Below are 26,731 nucleotides of genomic sequence, written 5' to 3' on the forward strand. Positions count from 1 at the left end.
CGCCCAGGGTCTTATTTTTCCATGAAGCTTCCAGAAGATCGAAAGGATTACGAAGTGGGGCGACGAGGCGCCGCCACACTAGGGCCGCGCGGCCAGGAGGGGGCCCGAGAAAACCCTAGTACCGAGAGCCACGATACAGAAAACCTTCCAGAGACGCCGCCGCCGCCAATCCCATCTCGGGGGATTCAGGAGATCGCCTCCGGCACCCTGCCGGAGAGGGGAATCATCTCCCGGAGGACTCTTCATCACCATGATCGCCTCCGGATTGATGTGTGAGTAGTTCACCCCTGGACTATGGGTCCATAGCAGTAGCTAGATGGTTGTCTTCTCCTCATTGTGCCATCATGTTAGATCTTGTGAGCTGCCTATCATGATCAAGATCATCTATTTGTAATGCTACATGTTGTGTTTGTTGGGATCCGATGAATATGGAATACTATGTCAAGTTGATTATCAATCTATCATATATGTGTTGTTTATGATCTTGCATGCTCTCCGTTGCTAGTAGAGGCTCTGGCCAAGTTGATACTTGTAACTCCAAGAGGGAGTATTTATGCTCGATAGTGGGTTCATGCCTCCATTGAATCTGGGACAGTGACAGAAAGTTCTAAGGTTGTGGATGTGCTGTTGCCACTAGGGATAAAACATCAATGCTTTGTCTAAGGATATTTGTGTTGATTACATTACACACCATACTTAATGCAATTGTTTGTTGTTTGCAACTTAATACTGGAAGGGGTGCGGATGCTAACCCGAAGGTGGACTTTTTAGGCATAGATGCATGCTGGATAGCGGTCTATGTACTTTGTCGTAATGCCCAATTGAATTTCACACTACTCATCATGATATGTATGTGTATTGTTATGCCCTCTTTATTTGTCAATTGCCCAACTGTAATTTGTTCACCCAACATGCTATTTCTTATTGGAGAGACACCACTAGTGAACTGTGGACCCCGGTCCATTCTTTTACATCGAATACAATCTACTGCAATACTTGTTCTTTACTGTTCTTCGCAAACATCATTTTCCACACTATACATCTAATCCTTTGTTTACAGCAAGCCGGTGAGATTGACAACCTCACTGTTACGTTGGGGCAAAGTATTTTGATTCTGTTGTGCAGGTTCCACGTTGGCGCCGGAATCCCTGGTGTTGCGCCGCACTACACTCCGTCACCAACAACCTTCACATGCTCCTTGACTCCTACTGGTTCGATAACCTTGGTTTCTTACTGAGGAAAAAACTTGCTATTGTACGCATCACACCTTCCTCTTGGGGTTCCCAACGGACGTGTGCTTTACGCGTATCACAGAGCCAGGCCTAGGTGCATGGCAACGCCCGCCAGCGTCAGCGTCCCTATGTGGTGAAGCCAGCGTGCGTGGTCAGGCAATGGCAGATCAAGATCTTTGGACCTGATTGCTTATTATTTTTTTATGTTTAAGGAGCTATTTGCAAAAAACTGTCCACTTTCAGATTTGGCAATCGAATTATATGAAGACTGTCAAAGCAAAAAATTGGTTGGAATTGCTATATCCTATGTCTCCTCTTGGTATACCTAATTTTTCGCAATCCGTTATACAAAGGTTGTTGGAGATACTCTAACATGTAGCACTTTGCTTGATATTGTTGTTGTTTTTATTTCTGATGAACCTAACAAAACTAATATGTGCCATATGAGTTTTGAACATATGAGTGAACATGGCATAGCAGGATTACACATGGCGTTGTTGTATGTATTCCTCAACAACGTTCGTTTGGAACATAACGCTTTCGGTCATCAAAGGTATGAACACTAAATCCCTCTGTTACATTAAATCTGCATAGAATAGATTTTGGCTATGTTATTATGTTTTCTGCTACGAAACCCTACATATGCTACTTTTGGCATTCCACCACTAGTACAAACCTATTTGGAAATTGGTTGAATGGCATCCACACAAATACTAAACACACAAATACTAAAGCTAAAATTTGCATTGGTATTTCAACTTTATGTTGGTAGATATGGAATTTTCAAAATAACATTGTATTTAACACAAAAGATTCTTCTATTTTTTTGCAAGTTATTTATATGGCTATACACTGGATTTAGTCGTTTCCTATCACCATAGAATCAATGGGAATGTATGATTGTTAGATGCAACCAGCTAGTGATGGTTGAACATGATATCTCCTACTGGGCTACCTGGCGGTATATTAATAGATCGCAATATGTTTAGCACTAGAAGATCTTGTTTGCTTTTTGGATGACTGACTTGTGTATCGAACCTCTATGATCCGTGATTTGTAAACTTTGGATGTTTTGTTACTTCTAATAAAAGACTGTGTGTGTTGACTGATGCAGAGGCCGGGGCATCCCCATTTCGAAAAAGAGTGAATTCGAAGGAGGCAAGGTGCCGATGTGGGGAGGCCGCCAGTGGAAAGAGTAAGTGACACATCTTTATAGGAAAGGATGTAAAGGACGCCAAGATTTTGAGTTTTCATTTCTAACGAAAACATAAACTTGCGATAATATCACGACCAAAATATTCACAAACGATTTTCCCTAAACTCAATGTTTGTGAAAGAAAGATGAAACCATGTGTGAGTGTTCTTCATGTTGTGAACGATGTCGAAAACATTGTGTGTCTATCGTAGTAGTGCTGTGTGCCAAAAGTGTGGCGCATATGTTTATGTAGCGCAGCCGAGTCACCAACGTCGTGTATGTGGCACGCTGGAGAAAGGCAAAGAGAATACACGGGTGATGGAATGGAATACTAGGAGCACAACGGGAAAATCAGGCGCTGCCGTGCAGCCTATCATTGCCGTGAGGCACCGCACGGCAAAGACTTCTTTCCCGTGCGCCGCAAGAGGCACGCACGATAAAGACTATGTGCACGGCAAAGTTACAGGGTGGCGCACAACAAAGTTACAGAGCACGGAAAACTCATCAGTGCCGCACAACAACGTCCCCTCGCACGGCAAAGTCCCTCAAACGTGCACGGCCAAGAAGCCAGGACGGCAAAGCCAATAAACGCCGCACGACAAAGAAAATATGCTCGGCAAAGGACTGGGACGTTGCCGTGGGCCTCCCTTTGCCGTGAGGCTAGACAAAGTGCACGGCAAAGCCGCCTTTGCCGTGCGACTCCTTCTTTGTCGTGCGCCATACTTCATTTTATTTGTTTTTCTTTCTATTTTATTTCATCTAATACTTATATTTTTTTATTAGTTTTACTTTTTGATGACTATTTATTAGTGTTACTTAAGACAATGTGCAATACAAAATTACTCTCCATGTTCATCCCCCACATATATCAGGGTTTCAGAGCAATTAATACACGCTTCGGAAAATCTGCTAAGTGTTATCGCCCAAATGTGAGGAAGGTTACACCGGGGAGCTACTTTTGCACCATTACACCTTGCACCACACCTTCACACATATCATAGGTCCACATGCAAGATTTGGTGGGGTTCCGGTGCTCCGGTGGTCGTTCTCCCCCTCCTCCCCCAAAACAGCAGAATGTGTGCCCCGGCGGGTCTACCCCCTAGATTTCTCCGCGCGAGGGTGCACCAATGTAATTTTTAATTATTTTAGGTTTGTTTAGGACATATACACATGGAGAACCAAGATTGAGACCCGTTGGCACATATACCCCGCAGCTAGAGCCATTATCACACGATCGAGGGTGTGCCTGATCTACTGGTTAGGGTTAGGTGTAGGGTTAGGGCTAGGGTTTAGGGGTGTAACACCCCAAATTTTAAAACAAAGAGAAAATGAATTTCCTTTTTTCCAAAAATGAGAACCAACAAAAAAATTCCTATATAGAGTGCTATGCATAGTGCTCATACCTATTACTTGTGTTTTTGCCATGATGAGTGTTATTATGCTTATGTGATAAACCCTAAAACCCTAAAGTGATCAAGTGAAGATCACAAACCAAATAAAATAAAAGAGAAAGATATCAAATAAGAAAAACCCTAAACCTCATCCCTCTTGTCATCAATCTTTGAGAAACAAAATAAAAAGAAAAGATCTTACTTAAGAAAAAGGCATATGCAAGCCTATGGCTACTTTTTGCAAATGCTCCAACCTTGAGTGTTGACCCTGGTAGATGAATTGAAATACCTCAACACACTCAACCAAGTACTCCCCAACCAATTCAAGTGAGAAACAAAATAAATTCAAACATATGCATAGAGGCATATGTGGCACTTAGCCAAAAGATCCAATCTTGACCTAGGCACTCCCTTTGCCTAAAATTGGTTTGAACCTTTCACCCAACTCAATCTAACACCAAATAAACCTCCCTCTTGTCAAAATGAAGCAAAGAAAAATAAAAGAATAAAAGTTAGAAATTCACAAAACCCTCGCATATGGTTTATGCTATTTTTCTAAATCTTTGACCTAGACCATTTTGGTCTTCACCATTAGTTTTAATATGATACCAAACACTTATTACAACTTTTGGAATCAAAGAAACACAAATCAAATCAATTTCAAACTCAAATTGTGATCACATGTGATAATGGTCAAATCTGTCATTTATATTCTGGTCACTACTTTGAGCCTCTCTATTTCAAAATTTTCAAACTAAACTCTCTCAATTCTTTGCACCTCATCCAAGAGCACATGAAGGAGAACTACTTTGGTAAAGACCACCTGGTAAAATTCATCCTGGATCCAATTCTATGCTCATCCAAAGTTGGAACTTTTTATCAAATGCAACAATCTCCCACTTAGCAATTTTTGCCTCTCTTTGATTTTTAAATTTCCACCACCACACATGTTTGTATCTGGTCAATAGCAACTTATTCAAATACTCCATTCTCAAATTTTTGAATCAAATGAATCCAACCAAATTTGGTGAAATATAGCAAATTACAAATAGGGAACTATGCAAACACTATTCTAAATAGTGATCTACTAAACCCTATTGCCCCAAATCACTCCCTCTGGTTCCCTTGCCCTCTCTCACCCTAACCCACCCACAGAAACCCTAGGAGGAGCTAGCCAAGCTAGCATGGCATGGCCATGCCGGCCATGGCACACATGGGCATGCTCCCCTTCCCTCCTTCCTTCTCCAACCCTGCCCCCCATGTCTACAGGCTCCACGTCGACTCCCTACATCACCTAGCACCGCCACCTGTCGAGTAGGACGAAGAACATCGCCGGAAATCGCGCGCTCTGGTCGATGCCGAGGACGTCGTGGATGCGTCCATCGGCAGACCCTGGCCACGTGCAACGCCGACGAACGCCGCCTCCCCTGGACCCCCTAGCTTCACGTCGAGCATCACCGTCGCCGCGCCAACCCACCAGACACGCTCCTTGTCTCGCTCGAGCGCCGCAGCCGTCGACATCCTCGCCGGATTTCCGCGCCAGTACTGCCACCGTTCGCCATCGCCCTTGCTCGCCAGATCGTCCCCCACCTCGCCCTCTAGCTTCCTAGCATCGCCTAGACGCCATCTACCTCGCGCCTACCTCTCCAGCCCCCTTCCTTCGCCAGAGCCGCCGTCATTGTCGCCCTTGCCGCCCACCTCATGGCCAACTCAAACCCTATAAAAGGGAAGCTCGCGCGCTCGATTCATTCACACCAATCTGCTCCCCTCCTCTCCCTGATCCTCCTCCACCTCTTCCCCTCCTCGATTTGGCCCTCCACCGCCGGAATTTGGCCGGAGTCTGCCGCACCAGTAGCACATCGCCGGCATCGATTCAGACCACCTCCAGCCTCGCCACTGGTACCAGGCGACTCCCCTTGGTCGACAACGTCGCCAAGCACCAGCGCCGCCCCTCGCCGGAGCTCCACTTGTCCGCCGACCCCTACCTCCGCCGCTGCCGCAAGCTCTTCCCCCCGCCGAAGAAGACGCGTCTGCACCGCTCGATCTCCTTCTGATCCAACGGCTCGCGTTGCAGCATACCGCTTCGGGTGAGTCCTCTCGCTGACCCGTGGGACCCTTTGTCAGCTGGCCCGCGTCGTTGGTTGGGCTGGCCATCCTGAGATTCAAATCTTTCGGCCCATTCTTTTTCCCGCCGGCCCATTTCTCAAATCCTGTTAAATTAATTCAGAGAAATTTAAATACTGGTCCTGTCTTAGAAATTAAATAGTTTCAAACCTAGCCAACCAAATTTGATGAATTTCATATGGTTGGAAAGCTTGTAAAAATATCTATTCAACCCCACTGGTCCCACTTCAAAATCTTGTGTAGAATTAATATGATATAAATAACAAGGCAGGGACTTTTGTGACTTCAAATAAATCTTAAAAATCAACCAATTTGAATTTTGAAGTAATTCCAATTGCTAGAATTCAAATTTCACTTACACTAATTGTTTCTGCAATAAAATGGTGTTGCCACTTTGTATGATCATGCCCTAGTTTAATTAATGGACAATATGGCTAGTTTATTTAGGTGATATTGTCCAAAACTATTATGCAAATTATATGAAGTGCTTCACTTCATTTAAATCTTGTCCCAAATACTTTCATATGAGGTATTGACCCTGGTCAAATACTCTCAAATGAAATGCTTGGTGATTTTAAATCATAATAGGCATTATTAAATGGTATGAGGTATTCTACCCCATTTCAATCAATTCCTCAAATGATGATGATGAATGGTTGACTTATGTCAACATGATTTCATGTATAATTGTTTGAGGAAGTTAAATCTTAAGAAGATTCAATGAGAGGAAATTATTCCTCAAGAACTAAATGGAAACTATCATTTACATATGTAATGAGAGGCAATTATTTCTCTAACCCTAAGAAAGAAAACCCTAGATTAATCCTGGGTAGCAATGCTAAGTAATGATGCTAGATCATTTGGAGTGAGCCATTAAGGCTAATTAAGGGTACTTAAGTGTTGTTTGGTGATTGTATCCTCGTATTCGTGTATAGACGCTAGTACCGGAGAATACCAGGAAGAGGAAGGATTCTACCCAGAAGAAGAAGAGCACTTTGACCACCTCAACAACCAAGGCAAGCTAGACTATTGCAAGTTATAATGTGGCAAGGTAATATTCTTGCAAAGTGCAAAGCCCTTTGGGGCAATGCACCATTAGTCTTATCCTTTCTTACAATAAGCCTATCCCAAGTTTCTACCTTACAAGTGTTTACTTGTTTTCTTAAAGAGTTGCTTTTATAGTTAACTTTGGTCAAAGTGAAAGAAGGTGACTAGAGTAGTAAAGTTAGTCTCAATCTAGCAAAGCAAGATAGCACCCCTCATGATTAGAGCTAGTGCTAATGATTAAAACTTGACTACTCTAGATGGGAACATGTGACTTTGAAATGAATTTGAAACCTTGGAATGATGAATCATTTCATTGAATGAATTTTGAGGGTGAATATGACCAAGAGAAGATGGTGATTTTTGATAAAACTGATATTGGTTTGAATGCGATACCTTTCCAATCGAGTACCCCCACAATACCTGATTATGGGTAGGGCTTAACTGGAAATTTATACATCTTAGTATGGGTTCCCTCTGAACACACATCATAGGGGTTATGCCGAGGCTGCCTCCGTTGTTGAGAAATGATGTGAATTGAGGTGAATTGTACGGCCAAGCCCTGTACAGTTCCCAGGTTGATAGTTAGTCTTCAATGGGAGGCCAAGCTCATGGGGAGAGGTGCTCATACTAGGATTTGTAAGTGAAATGTTATGGTTGATGATCCGCGTACTGTTTTATGATGATTCGGGGTAATCCCGACGGATGAAATCAAATGTTGTGGCACAAGTGTGCAACCTCTGCAGAGTGTCAATCTATTCGAATAACCGCGTCCACGGTTACAGACGGTTGGAAAGACCATACAGTTTCCGATGTCAAATTCTTGAAAATGATGTTGAAATGAATGGTGAATTGGTGACTTGACTTTGAATCACAACAATGTTGTGGGAATGACACTAATGTTCCCACTTGAGTTAGTCTAGCACATGATTAAGCTTTTCTCAAATACTTGTGAACAAAAATTAGCTTTATGCAAATAAACTAGGGCTTAGCACCCCCTTACTAGAATTGTTAGCACTTACATTAGTATTAGTTTGCGAGTACTTTAAAGTACTCACGGCTGTGTCCCTGGCTATTCAAATGGCCAGACTATGAAGAGGAGCAGAACTATCAAGATGATGGCAACCAAGACGTCTACGACAACTAGGGAATCTTCTGACGTCAGACGTTGGCCTGTGGACTAGAGAGTCCCTTCTATTTACGCTTCCGCTATGAACTTTGTGCCCGTTGATCAATAGATCAACTATTTGTGTAATATTGGATCATGTGATCTCTATGTGTAAGACGATTATGGTATGTAATGAATGATGACTATGATAATCAACTGTTATGTCTCGCAACAGCAATATTCCTGGGATTGCGATGTATGGCATAACAGGCATCTGGACTTAAAAATCCGGGTGTTGACAAGTTGGTATCAGAGCCATTGTTTGACCTTAGGAGACCCTAGTTAGAATGGACGTCTGCAAAACCTAGTTTCAAAACAAATGAAGTGAATATTTATGAAAACTTATGCTCACTCTTATCCTTGAGATCTTTTTCAAAAGGAGAATTTTATGCTCTACTTTTTCTTTTGAGAACTACATAAAATTTACACACTTGGCCACTTCTTTAACTTACGCATCCTAAATTTCTCACAGATGGAGTGCAAATGGGAGTTCTATCAGCTTGGTCACGGAGGAAACCTGATGTTCGAGAAAGACTTGAAGCAACTAGTGGATTATCTAGGACGCCCGTATCCCGAGTTCTTCGGAACACCCCTCAACAATCACTCGGAGGACCACCTCGGTGGGAAGTTTCTGCAGATCTACGAAGAAAGCTTGGAGCCCCTGTATGGGAAACCATATGGTTTTCTCAGAACGGGAAACACTTGGAAAGAGGGACTAGTCGAGCTATGCAAGAAGCAATTTCCCGTCTGTGTGGACAAAATGAGAACAAGATCAAGAATACTCGCTTCATCTACTACCCAAGACATGACCCCACCGGAAGACCGATGACCATGCCCCCGCACACGGAGATGAACCACTATGTAGCACACCTCGACTTCATGATGTACAAGACCCGCAAGAAGTTAGACAACGCCCTCGCCTCTCGCCAAGCACATTACCCGTGCAGACGAAGAATTCACCCCGAAGAGTAGTATCACTCCAGCACTTAAGTAGGTGTGAGTTGCATCAGGATCCCCTTGTATCGTAGAGCGAATGAATGGTTCTTCAAACCAACGGAGTGTTAGATTTGTAATGTGTGATGTTTGGTATGAATGAAAAAAGTGTTGTTGGTTATACCCCCTCAACACTACTCAAATTTTCAAGTTTTGAACTTCGTGAACTTTAATTCAAACAAACCGTAGAAATTTCCCTCTTATCTTATCATCCACTCCGATGTTCAGATGGCCCCACCAACCTGCAATGCCACCCAAGACGCCATGCTGCAGATGCTAGAGATCATGATGGCCAACCGAGAAGCCGAGAGAGCTGAACGCCAAGCCAACATTGCTGCACTGCAACAGCTTGCTCAGAACAACAACGGCCATGGAAACCACGACCACCCTGGGTCAAAACTAAAGAACTTTCAGAACACCAACCCACCTATCTTCAACAAAACCGAAGAGCCCCTCGATGCCGATGACTGGCTCCAGACAATGGAGAACAACCTGGAGGTGGCAGGAGTTGAAGCCATAGAGAAAGTACTGTTCGCCACCCACTACCTGTCAGGACCGACACGAGCCTGGTGGACCAGCACCCGCGCAATGAATGCGGGACAGATGATGACCTGGGAAGACTTCAAGCTGAAGTTTAGCAAGTATCATGTGCCCCAAGGACTGATCAAGATGATGAGAGACGAGTTCCGCGAACTCAAGCAAGGCAGAATGTCCGTGGTAGAATACCGCGACAGATTTCTTACTCTGTCAAGGTACGCCCCGGACAAGACCGACACCAATGAGAAGAGGAAGGAAAGATTTCTGAACGGATTACACGACGAGATGCAGACTGTACTGGTCAACATTCCATTTGCTGACCTAGAAGCCCCGGTGGACTCCGCCATTCAGATGGAGGGCAAGCTTCACCAAGCCAACGAGAACCGCAAACGCCGAATGATGAACCAGCATGGGTCCAGCAATACCCAGAAGTACCGCAACAACTCATCTGGAGGATTGATACGTCTCCGACGTATCGATAATTTCTTATGTTCCATGCCACATTATTGATGTTATCTACATGTTTTATGCACACTTTATGTCATATTCGTGCATTTTCTGGAACTAACCTATTAACAAGATGCCGAAGTGCCAGTTCCTGTTTTCTGCTGTTTTTGGTTTCAGAAATCCTAGTAACGAAATATTCTCGGAATCGGACGAAATCAACGCCCAGGTTCCTATTTTACCCGGAAGCATCCAGAACACACGAGAACCGCCAGAGAAGGGTGGCAGGGCCACCACACCACACCCCGGCGCGGCCTAGGGGGGGGGGCGCGCCCCCCTAGGGTGTGGGCCCCCCTTCGACCTTCCTGCGCCGCCTCTCCGCCTATAAAAAGCCCCTGGATCAGAAAACCCTACACCAATTGACGAAACCCACGAAAACCTTCCAGAGCCGCCGCCATCGCGAAGCCAAGATCTGGGGGACAGGATCTCTGTTCCCAAGACGCTGCCGGAGCGGGGAAGTGCCCCCGGAAGGCTTCTCCATCGACACCGCTGCCATCTCCACCGCCATCTTCATCACCGCTGCTGTTCCCATGAGGAGGGAGTAGTTCTCCATCGAGGCTCGGGGCTGTACCGGTAGCTATGTGGTTAATCTCTCCTATGTACTTCAATACAATGATCTCATGAGCTGCTTTACATGATTGAGATTCATCTGAGTTTTGTATCACTACTATCTATGTGCTACTCTAGTGATGTGTTATTAAAGTAGTTCTATTCCTCCCGCACGTGTGTAAAGGTGACAGTGTGTGCACCGTGTTAGTACTTGGTTTATGCTATGATCATGATCTCTTGTAGATTATGGAGTTAACTATTGCTATGATATTATTGATGTGATCTATTCCTCCTACATATGCATGAAGGTGACAGTGTGCATGCTATGCTAGTACTCGGTTTAGTCTGTTGATCTATCTTACACTAAAGGTTACTTAAACATGAGCATTATTGTGGAGCTTGTTAACTCCGGCATTGAGGGTTCGTGTAATCCTACGCAATGTGTTCATCATCCAACGAAAGTGTAGAGTATGCATTTATCTCTTCTGTTATGTGATCAATGTTGAGAGTGTCCACTAGTGAAAGTAAAAACCCTCGGCCATGTTCCTAAATACCGCTGAGTTACTACCGCTTGTTTATCGTTTATCACAAGCATTACCGTCTGCAATACCACCACCATCAACTACGCGCCAAGCACTTGTCTGGCACCGTTGCTACTGCTCATATATATTCATACCACCTGTATTTCACTATCTCTTCGCCGAACTAGTGCACCTATTTGGTGTGTTGGGGACACAAGAGACTTCTTGCTTTGTGGTTGCAGGGTTGCATGAGAGGGATATCTTTGACCTCTTCCTCCCTGAGTTCGATAAACCTTGGGTATCCACTTAAGGGAAACTTGCTGCTGTTCTACAAACCTCTGCTCTTGGAGGCCCAACACTGTCTACAGGAAAGGAGGGGGAACGTAGACATCAAGCACTTTTCTGGCGCCGTTGCCGGGGAGGAAAGGTAAAAGGCTCTCATACTACGGTCCTGTAAAGTATTTTTCTCGCGCCGTCGTGTGTGTGCTCGGTTATTTCCTTTAGATCCTGCAATTGCATCTTTTTGTTTCTTGTTTACACTAGTTTGGCATAATGGACAACAATGAGCTTCTTGTTCTATTTCCTGATTTAAAACATGGATTGTTTGATGCGAAAATTAAAAAACCTATGAAATCTTCTTTGCATGCTGGTAGTAATATTAGTATGAACGCTTTGAACACCATTGTTGACAATAATATAGAAAGTTCTAAGCTTGGGGAAGCTGGTTTTCATGATATTTTTAGTCCCCCAAGCATTGAGGAGAAAATTTTCTTTTATGATTACAATATGCCTCCTATATATGATGATAGCCACTTCGTTGAGTTTGCTCCCACTACAACTAATAAAATTGATTATGCTTATGTGGAGAGTAATAATTTTATGCATGAGACTCATGATAAGAATGCTTTATGTGATAGTTATATTGTTGAGTTTGCTCATGATACTACTGAAAGTTATTATGAGAGAGGAAAATATGGTTGTAGAAATTTTCATGTTACTAAAATGCCTCTCTATGTGCTGAAATTTTTGAAGCTACACTTGTTTTATCTTCCTGATCTTGTCGTTTTGCTCTTCATGAATTTATTAGTGTACAAGGTTCCTTTTCATAGGAAGCATGTTAGACTTAAATGTGTTTTGGATTTGCTTCTTGATGCTCTCTTTTGCTTCAAATACTATTTCTAGCAAGTGCATCATTAAAACTGCTGAGCCCATCTTAATGGCTATAAAGAAAGAACTTCTTGGGAGATAACCCATGTGTTATTTTACTACAGTACTTTGTTTTTATTTTGTGTCTTGGAAGTTGTTTACTACTGTAGCAACCTCTCCTTATCTTAGTTTTGTGTTTTGTTGTGCCAAGTTAAGCCGTTGATAGAAAAGTAAGTACTAGATTTGGATTACTGCACAGTTCCAGATTTCTTTGCTGTCACGAATCTGGGTCCACCTCCCTGTAGGTAGCTCATAAAATTAAGCCAATTTACGTGCATGATCCTCAGATATGTACGCAACTTTCATTCAATTTGAGCATTTTCATTTGAGCAAGTCTGGTGCCATTTTAAAATTCGTCAATACGAACTGTTCTGTTTTGACAGATTCTGCCTTTTATTTCGCATTGCCTCTTTTGCTATGTTGGATGAATTTCTTTGATCCACTAATGTCCAGTAGCATTATGCAATGTCCAGAAGTGTTAAGAATGATTGTGTCACCTCTGAATATGTTAATTTTTATTATGCACTAACCCTCTAATGAGTTGTTTCGAGTTTGGTGTGAAGGAAGTTTTCAAGGGTCAAGAGAGGAGGATGATATAACATGATCAAGAAGAGTGAAAGCTCTAAGCTTGGGGATGCACCCGGTGGTTCACCCCTGCATATATCAAGAAGACTCAAGCGTCTAAGCTTGGGGATGCCCAAGGCATCCCCTTCTTCATCGACAACATTATCAGGTTCCTCCCCTGAAACTATATTTTTATTCCATCACATCTTATGTGCTTTGCTTGGAGCGTCTGTTTGTTTGTTTCTGTTTTTGTTTTTGTTTGAATAAATTGGATTACATCATGCTTGTGTGGGAGAGAGACACGCTCCGCTGGTTCGTATGAACACATGTGTTCTTAGCTCATAGTATTCATGGCGAAGTTTCTCCTTCGTTAAATTGTTATATGGTTGGAATTGGAAAATGATACATGTAGTAATTGCTATAAATGTTTTGGGTAATGTGATACTTGGCAATTGTTGTGCTCATGTTTAAGCTCTTGCATCATATACTTTGCACCCATTAATGAAGAAATACATAGAGCATGCTAAAATTTGGTTTGCATAATTGGTCTCTCTAAGGTCTAGATAATTTCTAGTATTGAGTTTGAACAACAAGGAAGACGGTGTAGAGTCTTATAATGTTTACAATATGTCTTTTATGTGAGTTTTGCTGCACCGTTCATCCTTGTGTTTGTTTCAAATAACCTTGCTAGCCTAAACCTTGTATCGAGAGGGAATACTTCTCATGCATCCAAAATCCTTGAGCCAACCACTATGCCATTTGTGTCCACCATACCTACCTACTACATGGTATTTTCCGCCATTCCAAAGTAAATTGCTTGAGTGCTACCTTTAAAATTCCATCATTCACCTTTGCAATATATAGCTCATGGGACAAATAGCTTAAAAACTATTGTGGTATTGAATATGTAATTATGCACTTTATCTCTTATTAAGTTGCTTGTTGTGCGATAACCATGTTTACTGGGGACGCCATCAACTGTTCATTGTTGAATTTCATGTGAGTTGCTATGCATGTTCGTCTTGTCTGAAGTAAGGGCGATCTACACTGAGTTGAATGGTTTGAGCATGCATATTGTGAGAGAAGAACATTGGGCCGCTAACCGAAGCCATGTTCCATGGTGGAAGTTTCAGTTTTGGACAAACATCCTCAAATCTCTAATGAGAAAAGAATTAATTGTTGTTGAATGCTTAAAGCATTAAAAGAGGAGTCCATTATCTGTTGTCTATGTTGTCCCGGTATGGATGTCTAAGTTGAGAATAATCAAAAGCGAGAAATCCAAATGTGAGCTTTCTCCTTAGACCTTTGTACAGGCGGCATAGAGGTACCCCTTTGTGATACTTGGTTAAAGCATATGTATTGCGGTGATAATCCAGGTAGTCCAAGCTAATTAGGACAAGGTGCGGGCACTATTGGTACACTATGCATGAGGCTTGCAACTTATAAGATATAATTTACATGATGCATATGCTTTATTACTACCGTTGACAAAATTGTTTCATGTTTTCAAAATCAAAGCTCTAGCACAAATATAGCAATCGATGCTTTTCCTCTATGAGGACCATTCTTTTACTTTCAATGTTGAGTCAGTTCACCTATTTCTCTCCACCTCAAGAAGCAAACACTTGTGTGAACTGTGCATTGATTCCTACATACTTGCTTATTGCACTTATTATATTACTCTATGTTGACAATATCCATGAGATATACATGTTACAAGTTGAAAGCAACCGCTGAAACTTAATCTTCTTTTGTGTTGCTTCAATGCCTTTACTTTGAATTATTGCTTTATGAGTTAACTCTTATGCAAGACTTATTGATGCTTGTCTTGAAGTGCTATTCATGAAAAGTCTTTGCTATATGATTCACTTGTTTACTCATGTCATACACATTGTTTTGATCGCTGCATTCACTACATATGCTTTACAAATAGTATGATCAAGATTATGATGGCATGTCACTCCAGAAATTATCTGTGTTATCATTTTACCTGCTCGGGACGAGCAGAACTAAGCTTGGGGATGCTGATACGTCTCCGACGTATCGATAATTTCTTATGTTCCATGCCACATTATTGATGTTATCTACATGTTTTATGCACACTTTATGTCATATTCGTGCATTTTCTGGAACTAACCTATTAACAAGATGCCGAAGTGCCAGCCTGTTTTCTCGCTGTTTTTGGTTTCAGAAATCCTAGTAACGAAATATTCTCGGAATCGGACGAAATCAACGCCCAGGTTCCTATTTTACCCGGAAGCATCCGTAACACACGAGAACCGCCAGAGAAGGGTGGCAGGCCACCACACCACACCCGGCGCGGCCTAGGGGGCGCGCCCCCTAGGGTGTGGGCCCCCTTCGACCTTCCCGCGCCGCCTCCGCCTATAAAAAGCCCCTGGATCAGAAAACCCTACACCAATTGACGAAACCCACGAAAACCTTCCAGAGCCGCCGCCATCGCGAAGCCAAGATCTGGGGGACAGGATCTCTGTTCCGGCACGCTGCCGGAGCGGGGAAGTGCCCCCGGAAGGCTTCTCCATCGACACCGCTGCCATCTCCACCGCCATCTTCATCACCGCTGCTGTTCCCATGAGGAGGGAGTAGTTCTCCATCGAGGCTCGGGGCTGTACCGGTAGCTATGTGGTTAATCTCTCCTATGTACTTCAATACAATGATCTCATGAGCTGCTTTACATGATTGAGATTCATCTGAGTTTTGTATCACTACTATCTATGTGCTACTCTAGTGATGTGTTATTAAAGTAGTTCTATTCCTCCTGCACGTGTGTAAAGGTGACAGTGTGCACCGTGTTAGTACTTGGTTTATGCTATGATCATGATCTCTTGTAGATTATGGAGTTAACTATTGCTATGATATTATTGATGTGATCTATTCCTCCTACATATGCATGAAGGTGACAGTGTGCATGCTATGCTAGTACTCGGTTTAGTCTGTTGATCTATCTTACACTAAAGGTTACTTAAACATGAGCATTATTGTGGAGCTTGTTAACTCCGGCATTGAGGGTTCGTGTAATCCTACGCAATGTGTTCATCATCCAACGAAAGTGTAGAGTATGCATTTATCTCTGCTCGTTATGTGATCAATGTTGAGAGTGTCCACTAGTGAAAGTATAATCCCTAGGCCTTGTTCCTAAATACGCTGAGTTACTACTGCTTGTTTACCGTTTTATCAAGCGTTACTACTGCTGCAATACCACCACCATCAACTACGCGCCAAGCACTTGTCTGGCACCGTTGCTACTGCTCATATATATTCATACCACCTGTATTTCACTATCTCTTCGCCGAACTAGTGCACCTATTTGGTGTGTTGGGGACACAAGAGACTTCTTGCTTTGTGGTTGCAGGGTTGCATGAGAGGGATATCTTTGACCTCTTCCTCCCTGAGTTCGATAAACCTTGGGTATCCACTTAAGGGAAACTTGCTGCTGTTCTACAAACCTCTGCTCTTGGAGGCCCAACACTGTCTACAGGAAAGGAGGGGGAACGTAGACATCAAGGATTTACTCCAAAATACAACAAGCCCCCTGCTCAGAATTACCGCCCAAACTACACCAACAACCACGGAGGACCCCCAAAGCCCAGAGGCAACAACAACAACAATCACACCAGCAACAACAACCCCAACAACAACAACAACAACAACAACAACAAAAACAACGGGAACAACCACAACAACAACAACAACAACAACAACAACAACAACAACAACAACAACAACAACAACAACAACAACAACAACAACGGGAACAACCATAACAACAACAACAACAACACCAACACTGGCCCTAGGACTGGAAGCAACGCCATCCCCGTCGCCAACAAGGACAAGGCCACCATCACTTGTTATGAGTGTAGAGTGGTTGGGCATTACTCCAATGAGTGCCCCAAGAGACTCGCCAAGATTGCCGCCAACACCGTTGCACCTGCTCAGAACCAACGCCGATTTGCCGCAAGAAAGGACCAGAACAACAACGGCCGCTTCTACAACATGACTGCCACAGAAGCCCAAGAAGCACCTCAGGCCATGCCAAGTATGTCTTCCTGTTAAATCATATCGCCCAATCTCTCTTAGGAACCTAACTTTTCTTAAAATCTCGGGACGAGATTTGTTTAAGGGGGAAGGGTTTGTAACACCCCAAATTTTAAAACAAAGAGAAAATGAATTTCCTTTTTTCCAAAAATGAGAACCAACAAAAACTTTTCCTATATAGAGTGCTATGCATAGTGCTCATACCTATTACTTGTGTTTTTGCCATGATGAGTGTTATTATGCTTATGTGATAAACCCTAAAACCCTAAAGTGATCAAGTGAAGATCACAAACCAAATAAAATAAAAGAGAAAGAAATCAAATAAGAAAAACCCTAAACCTCATCCCTCTTGTCATCAATCTTTGAGAAACAAAATAAAAAGAAAAGATCTTACTTAAGAAAAAGGCATATGCAAGCCTATGGCTACTTTTTGCAAATGCTCCAACCTTGAGTGTTGACCCTGGTAGATGAATTGAAATACCTCAACACACTCAACCAAGTACTCCCCAACCAATTCAAGTGAGAAACAAAATAAATTCAAACATATGCATAGAGGCATATGTGGCACTTAGCCAAAAGATCCAATCTTGACCTAGGCACTCCCTTTGCCTCAAATTGGTTTGAACCTTTCACCCAACTCAATCTAACACCAAATAAACCTCACTCTTGTCAAAATGAAGCAAAGAAAAAAAAAGAATAAAAGTTAGAAATTCACAAAACCCTCACATATGGTTTATGCTATTTTTCTAAATCTTTGACCTAGACCATTTTGGTCTTCACCATTAGTTGTAATATGATACCAAACACTTATTACAACTTTTGGAATCAAAGAAACATAAATCAAATCAATTTCAAACTCAAATTGTGATCACATGTGATAATGGTCAAATCTGCCATTTATATTCTGGTCACTACTTTGAGCCTCTCTATTTCAAATTTTTCAAACTAAACTCTCTCAATTCTTTGCACCTCATCCAAGAGCACATGAAGGAGAAAAACTTTGGTAAATACCACCTGGTCAAATTCATCCTGGATCCAATTCTATGCTCATCCAAAGTTGGAACTTTTTATCAAATGCAACAATCTCCCACTTAGGTCTTGTTTGGTACTAGTGTTTCAGTGGGGATTAGTGAGGATAATACTCTAGAGTATTGGGTGAATCACTGCTGTCACCCAATCCCCACAAAACCCCATCCCCAATCCACTAGGTAGGGGTAGAGTATTGGGGATTGAAAAATTTACACTAAAATTTGGGGGAAAAGTGGGGATAAGTGGGGATGAGTGGGGATTAAACTCTCTCATACTCTAGCACCAAACATGCATTGGGGATAAGTGGGGATTTAAAGTTTGGAGCGGATTATCCCCGCTAATCCCCACGAAAACTCTAGTACCAAACAAGGCCTTAGCAATTTTTGCCTTTCTTTGATTTTTAAATTTCCACCACCACACATGTTTGTATCTGGTCAATAGCAACTTATTAAAATACCCCATTCTCAAATTTTTTAATCAAATGAATCCAACCAAATTTGGTGAAATATAGCAAATTACAAATAGGGAACTATGCAAACACTATTCTAAATAGTGATCTACTAAACCCTATTGCCCCAAATCACTCCCTCTGGTTCCCTTGCACTCTCTCACCCTAGCCCACCCACAGAAACCCTAGGAGGAGCTAGCCAAGCTAGCATGGCATGGCCATGCCGGCCATGGCACACATGGGCATGCTCCCCTTCCCTCCTTCCTTCTCCAACCCTGCCCCCCATGTCTACTGGCTCCACCTCGACTCCCTACATCACCTAGCACCGCCACCTGTCGAGGAGGACAAAGAACATCGCCGGAAATCGCGCGCTCTGGTCGATGCCGAGGACGTCGTGGACGCGTCCACCGGCAGACCCTGGCCACGTGCAACGCCGACGAACGCCGCTTCCCCTGGACCCCCTAGCTGCACGTCGAGCATCACCGTCGCCGCGCCAACCCACCAGACACGCTCCTTGTCTCGCTCGAGCGCCACAGCCGTCGACATCCTCGCCGGATTTTCGCGCCAGTACTGCCACCGTTCGCCATCGCCTTTGCTCGCCAGACCGTCCCCCACCTCGCCCTCTAGCTTCCTAGCATCGCCTAGACGCCGTCTACCTCGCGCCTACCTCTCCAGCCCCCTTCCTTCGCCGGAGCCGCCGCTCTGCTGTCGCCCTTACCGCCCACCTCACGGCCAACTCAAACCCTATAAAAGGGAAGCTCGCACGCTCAATTCCTTCACACCAATCTGCTCCCCTCCTCTCCCTGATCCTCCTCCACCTCTTCCCCTCCTCGATTTGGCCCTTCACCGCCGGAATTTGGACGGAGTCTGCCGCACCAGTAGCACATCGCCGGCGTCGATTCAGACCACCGCCAGCCTCGCCACCGGTAACATGCGACTCCCCTTCGTCGACAACATCGCCAAGCACCAGCGCCGCCCCTCGCCGGAGCTCCACTTGGCCGCCGACCCCTACCTCCGCCGCTGCCGCAAGCTCTTCCCCCCGCCGAAGAAGACGCGTCTGCACCGCTCGATCTCCTTCTGATCCAACAGCTCGCGTTGCAGCATACCGCTTCGGGTGAGTCCTCTCGCTGACCCATGGGACCCTTTGTCAGCTGGCCCGCGTCGTTGGTTGGGCTGGCCATCCTGAGATTCAAATCTTTCGGCCCATTCTTTTTCCCACCGGCCCATTTCTCAAATCCTATTAAATTAATTCAGAGAAATTTAAATAATGGTCCTGTCTTAGAAATTAAATAGTTTCAAATCTACCCAACCAAATTTGATGAATTTCATATGGTTGGAAAGCTTGTAAAAATATCTATTCAACACCACTGGTCCCACTTCAAAATCTCTTGCAGAATTAATATGACATAAATAACAAGGCAGGGACTTCTGTGAATTCAAATAAATCTTAAAAATAAACCATTTTGAATTTTGAAGTAATTCCAATTGCTATAATTCACATTTCACTTACACTAATTGTTTCTGCAATAAAATGGTGTTGTCACTTTGTATGATCATGCCCTAGTTTAATTAATGGACAATATGGCTAGTTTATTTAGGTGATATTGTCCAAAACTATTATGCAAATTATATGAAGTGCTTCACTTCATTTAAATCTTGTCCCAAATACTTTCATATGAGGTATTGACCCTGTTCAAATACTCTCAAATGAAATGCTTGGTGATTTTAAATCATAATAGGCATTATTAAATGGTATGAGGTATTCTACCCCATTTAAATCAATTCCTCAAATGATGATGATGAATGGTTGACTTATGTCAACATGATTTCATGTATAATTGTTTGAGGAAGTTAAATCTTAAGAAGATTCAATGAGAGGAAATTATTCCTCAAGAACTAAATGGAAACTATCATTTACATATGTAATGAGAGGCAATTATTTCTCTAACCCTAAGAAAGAAAACCCTAGATTAATCCTGGGTAGCAATGCTAAGTAATGATGCTAGATCATTTGGAGTGAGCCATTAAGGCTAATTAAGGGTACTTAAGTGTTGTTTGGTGATTGTATCCTCGTATTCGTGTATAGACGCTAGTACCGGAGAATACCAGGAAGAGGAAGGATTCTACCCAGAAGAAGAAGAGCACTTTGACCACCTTGAAAACCAAGGCAAGCTAGACTATTGCAAGTTATAATGTGGCAAGCTAATATTCTTGCAAAGTGTAAAGCCCTTTGGGGCAAGGCACCATTAGTCTTATCCTTTCTTACAATAAGCCTATCCCAAGTTTCTACCTTACAAGTGTTTACTTGTTTTCTTAAAGAGTTGCTTTTATAGTTAACTTTGGTCAAAGTGAAAGAAGGTGACTAGAGTAGTAAAGTTAGTCTCAATCTAGCAAAGCAAGACAGCAGCCCTCATGATTAGAGCTAGTGCTAATGATTAAAACTTGACTACTCTAGATGGGAACATGTGACTTTGAAATGAATTTGAAACCTTGGAATGATGAATCATTTCATTGAATGAATTTTGAAGGTGAATATGACCAAGAGAAGATGGTGATTTTTGATAAAACTGATATTGGTTTGAATGTGATACCTTTCCAATATTGAGTACCCCCACAATACCTGATTATGGGTAGGGCTTAACTGGAAATTTATACATCTTAGTATGGGTTCCCTCTGAACACACATCATATGGGTTATGCCGAGGCTGCCTCCGTTGTTGAGAAATGATGTGAATTGAGGTGAATTGTACGGCCAAGCCCTGTGCAGTTCCCAGGTTGACAGTTAGTCTTCACTGGGAGGCCAAGCTCATGGGGAGAGGTGCTCATACTAGGATTTGTAAGTGAAAGGTTATGGTTGATGATCCGCGTACTGTGTTATGATGATTCGGGGTAATCCCGACGGATGAAATCAAATGTTGTGGCACAAGTGTGCAACCTCTGCAGAGTGTCAATCTATTCGAATAGCCGCGTCCACGGTTACGGACGGTTGGAAAGGCCATACAGTTTCCGATGTCAAATTCTTGAAAATGATGTTGAAATGAATGGTGAATTGGTGACTTGACTTTGAATCACAACAATGTTGTGGGAATGACACTAATGTTCCCACTTGAGTTAGTCTAGCACATGATTAAGCCTTTCTCAAATACTTCTGAATAAAAATTAGCTTTATGCAAATAAACTACGACTTAGCACCCCCTTACTAGAATTGTTAGCACTTACATTAGTATTAGTTTGCGAGTACTTTAATGTACTCACGGCTGTGTCCCTGGCTATTCAAATGGCCAGACTATGAAGAGGAGCAGAACTATCAAGATGATGGCAACCAAGACGTCTACGACAACTAGGGAATCTTCTGACGTCAGACGTTGGCCTGTGGACTAGAGGGTCCCTTCTATTTACGCTTCCGCTATGAACATTGTGCCCGTTGATCAATAGATCAACTATTTGTGTAATATTGGATCATGTGATCTCTATGTGTAAGACGATTATGGTATGTAATGAATGATGACTATGATAATCAACTATTATGTCTCGCAACAACAATATTCCAGGGATTGCGATGTATGGCATAACAGGCATCTGGACTTAAAAATCCAGGTGTTGACAAGGGGGTAGGGCTAGGGTTTAGGTTCAAGGTAAGGATTTATGGTTAGGTATAGGTTTAGGGTTTAGGGTTAGGGTTAGGGTTTATGATGCATGGTTTTGCAGCTCCGGTGTGTCAGCACGTGTAGTTAATGGTTTGGGGGTCTAGAGGGGTTTAGGGCTCGAAGCCTCCCCAGTTTAGGGTTTAGGGTTTAGGGGAGCTACTTTTGCACCATTACACCTTGCACCACACTTTGACACATATCATCGGCCCACATGCAAGATTTGGTGGGGTTCCGGTGCTCCGGCGGTCGTTCTCCCCCTCCTCCCCCCAAAACAGCGGAACGTGTGCCCCGACGGGTCTACCCCCCTAGATTTCTCCGCGCGAGGGTGCACCAATGTACATTTTCATTCTTTTAGGTTTGTTTAGGACATATACACATGGAGAACCAAGATTGGGACCCTTTGGCACATACACCCGCAGCTAGAGCCATTATCACACGATCGAGGGTGTGCCATATCCGTCGTGGTCGTAAGAGCGGCCAGCCTGAGGTAGAGACCCGGCCACGGGCTTCGGATCTAGCTGTCGAGCGGTTACGGGTATGTTCTTCCTCCGGCCTCTACCTTTCCTTTACATGCTTTCCATTGAAATGTTAATGACATCGCGGCAACACATCGTAGGCGGAGATGGCAGCAAAGGAGCAGGCGGCCCAGGAGCACGCACGGAACATGGAGAGGAAGATTCTGGAGTATCAGCAGCAGCAGACACAGATGATGCAACAGATCCAACAGCAGAATCAGATGATGCAGCAGCATCAGGCACAAATGAGCTGGCTAATGAGCCAGACGGCTCTGTCTTCTCCACCGGGGAGTCTTTCTACTCCTCCTTTCTCCTTGCCGTGGATGCCGCCAACGTCCAGTCAGCCGGTGACACCTTTCACCGTGAACAACACGAACATCATCCGGAGCATGAACCGCGGTGAGTCCTCCTACACTTGTGCCCAACCCGCTACTTGTACTTGTTCAATATGCAAGTGCAAATGCTAATTCCATCAACCTTGTAGATTATGTGTCACAATGCAATGACGATGAGGCGGGCGCAAGCAATGGAGGAGGACAAGGTTGATGGCATGGTCTTCGTGCACTCGTCGTCGTTGTAATGGATTGTTCGCACTTGTTATGGATTGTAATAATGGACATTGCACTTTGTTATGCATGAACTATGTGTGCTCGATGTATTTGTGATGTTGTTGATGTGTTTGGTGATGCTATGGTGAATATATATGTTGTATATGTTATATATGTGAAATGCAATTTTGAAATGCATGGATTAATGAAAAACGGGAAAAAAATAAAAAAAACCAGGGCCACACGGCAAAGGACTTTTGGTCACTTTGTCGTGTGCATACACACGACAAAGGCGCCACGCGTCACCAGCCTGTGCTCCTGACACGGCGCTGGGAGTGCCTGGAGGAGCCTCTGCCGTGCGGGCTGGGGCGTTGCCGCACGGCAAAGGAAGCTTGCATGGCAGAGTGTGCTGCATGGCAACGAGTTGCACGCACGGCAAAGAAGATGCCGCACGGCAAAGAAGATGCCGCACGGCAACGAGGCACACACACGGCAAAGACACCTCGTACGGCAAAGCATCTGCCGCACGGCAATGTAGCGCGCGCACGGCAAAGGCCTTTGCCGTGCAGTTTGGTCATGCGCACGACAATGTCTTCGTTGCCGTCGGAGGCGTTGCCGTGCAGACGTTGCCGTGCGTCGACGCACGGCAAAGCCTTTGCCAGGCAAAATAGGGTCTTTGCCGTGCGATCCCGCACGGCAACGAAGTGTTTTCCCGTAGTGGAGGCAACATCCAAAAAGTTCTACACATAACTTCTAATTTATTACCGATTAAGATGGGTAGAAAAAAAAAGAGACGGGCACGCTAAAAGAAATGTCACAAAAAGTTTACACGCAGTGAACTATCTGCCAACCGTTTGCGACCGTGTGCGAGTTTAGTGTTACACGGTTCAGTAATCATCCTTTTTTTTTGTGAATGTTCAGAAATCATCCTTGTGCGTTGTTGTATCTTGTGAGGGACTAACCGAACCACGCGTAGTTGTTCCGCACGATAGAAGGCCTTAAAAAAACGTTTTGTATTGTACGGGTGGAAGTGACGACTTTGGTCACGTTGTGTTCTTAACCGAGTGCTTGTGCGAATTCAGAAAAGGGCTTGTTTGGTTCTCAGCTATATTTTGTCAAGCCTAACTTTGTTAAGCGTGGCAGTCTCATGGACATGGAGTCCGATCTCGAGGGAAAATCCATGTGGCCGGCAAGTCGTCTCCATCCTTGGACACCATCAACGGCAGAAGCGACTCCGCTCTACCTCTGCGCGGGAGGTCGCACCACTGGAAATCGACCCCTTTCATCATATACACGCTAAGAGAGTAGCGCAGCGACCTCAGGTTGTGCCACTCCTCGCCCGTACCGTCTTCCAGGAAGAAGATGCGGTCCGCCCACTCCACCCGGCGCTCGTCCGGCACGCGCACGGCCCTAGAGCACCAGCGCCCAACGAAGAGAGCCTGTTCGCCGCAGAGGGCGCCCTCCACTTCCTTCCACCTCGACGAGCGGAAGTCAGCCTCCAACACGGTCATCTCCTCGTCCATTTCGCCTCCCATCCAAATCTTCCCGGGCCGCCGTTCCCGCGCGCGGGAGATCTCTCTACGGACCATCAGCAGCGCTCCGTCGCCGGACTCCACGAGGTAGTGCAGTGTTACTCGGCGCCTAACATCGGCAACAGGGGGACGGCCCTTGACGACGCGGTCGAGCCGAGACATGGCCGGCAGCTCGGCGTCGTCGTCGGCGACGGTGACGGCCAGGAGGTCTTCGTTCTGGTCGACGACGTACAGCTTACCCTGGTAATAAGCCATGTCTTTGAGTCGCCGCCATGGTTCGCGGCCGCTCACTGACCATGACGCCGCGCCCGGACGGCATAGCGCGAGCCTGCCGTGACGCCCTTGGCCGACGACCGCGGCAACGAGGCGGGACGAGCAGACCACGAGCTTGAGCAAGGACACCGCCGTCTGCGGCTCGGCGTCTCTCTCGCGCGGGACCCATAGGTGCCTGCACTCCGGCAGCTCCCGCTCGGGCACCGCCACGATGGGCTCGTAGCGGACACGGACGCGGGACAGGCTCGGGAGCACCGCCACGGGCGCCGAGTCCTTGCAGAACGGGTCCACCAGCGAGTAGGCGCCGTCGTCGCGCTCGAACACGAGCCACTCGCCGCAGGAGCTGTGGTGGCCTGCGGCGCTGCGCAGGCGGAAGGGCCGGGCCTCTGCTGGGAAGCCTCGGAAGGTCCCGTCGGCGAAGCAGAGGCACGGCAGAAGCGGGCGCGCGTGGTGCTGCCGCGCGGACGAGCGCCACGAGCGGCATACGGCGCCGAAGCAGATGCGGTCGGCGTACGACGGCAGGCGACCTAGGACGTCGCCGGCGAGGTCCGGCGGGAGATCCGGCCAGGAGGATGCCGGTTGTGAGGACGTCGAGGCTCGCGCTTTCTTGCGCGGTATGCGCGCTTTCCTGCACGGTCTGCGCGCCATCGTCAAACTCGCTCGTGTGCGACCGCTCTCTGTTGTACTCCTATATATACTCCATCGGGACAATCCGAATCCATCTCGAGTCGACGGCAGGATGTGCGGCCATGACTCCATGATGACCACTGCCTATTCCTTTTTTAAGGTGTAATTATTATAACCTCTCTAATCTACTCCGTATAATTGACTTCGATCAGCATAAAAACTCCGGGTAATTAGCGTTCATGCGTGGCGTGTCCTTATCATCGTTGAGTTCCCCTTTTTCCTAAGTTCGCCAATCGTGTTGAGTTTTCTAGGCCCTCCATATATACAGTTTTTCGATGATCTCGGATTGGTCCTCAATATACAAAGGCGCTATATAGTTTCACGATGATTACACGGATTTCCCTGTTTTTAATTTTTTGAGACTTATTGTGGTTGTGTGTATCTTAATTATGTCGAGAGTGAGTGTATTGCTTAAAATTTTTAATTAATGAAATGTCCTTTATAGAACCCTATATTATTTGTATGGAGTAAAATAAACTTGTTTAGCTGAATATCGACCCAAAAGAAACTCTGTTAGAACGAAGATCATAAACTGCATAAGACTAGCTAAGTGTCAGGACATCTAAGAAATACATAAAAAAATATTAACTATTTCTGCACTATTTTAATGAACAGAAAATCATAAAGCTTTACAAGTGTTGTATTTTAGGTCACGTGTTGGATATGCTCTACAGTATTTTTCTTCTCCGTAGTGAATAGGGTTGCTCTAAAATTCTAGAGGCTGGAGTGGTGTATTTGCAAGACCATATAAACCTAAAAGTGTATTTGGCTACCGAGCTCCAGTGATCCCCTTATTTTAAAAACATATTAAAAATTATATTTATAAGTTTTTTTTTTAAGATGAGAACAAAAATCTCAACATCGTCAATGATGTAACCTCCAAGAATGAAAAATCGCAATGTGAAATTGGTTATATCGAGAGCTACATGTTTGTGGGATACATTAGTAGCTACATTTGGAATTTTTCA

At 44.5% G+C, this 26,731-nt stretch overlaps 1 protein-coding gene across 1 annotated transcript; it reads right to left on the reverse strand.

The window, feature by feature from the left end:
- Positions 1-24,416: 24,416 nt before the first annotated feature.
- Positions 24,417-25,724, reverse strand: LOC139832370 (uncharacterized). Its single transcript, XM_071822109.1, has one exon. The coding sequence runs from the start codon at positions 25,722-25,724 to the stop codon at positions 24,417-24,419; it is 1,308 nt and encodes a 435-aa protein (XP_071678210.1).
- Positions 25,725-26,731: the final 1,007 nt, after the last annotated feature.

The sequence above is a fragment of the Lolium perenne genome, chromosome 6 (genome assembly GCF_019359855.2).
Source record: "Lolium perenne isolate Kyuss_39 chromosome 6, Kyuss_2.0, whole genome shotgun sequence".
NCBI classification, from domain to species: domain Eukaryota; kingdom Viridiplantae; phylum Streptophyta; class Magnoliopsida; order Poales; family Poaceae; genus Lolium; species Lolium perenne.

Excerpts from the sequence above, each read along its gene's own strand:
- LOC139832370 (XM_071822109.1), bottom strand. The coding sequence starts at position 25,724 with ATGGCGCGCAGACCGTGCAGGAAAGCGCGCATACCGCGCAAGAAAGCG.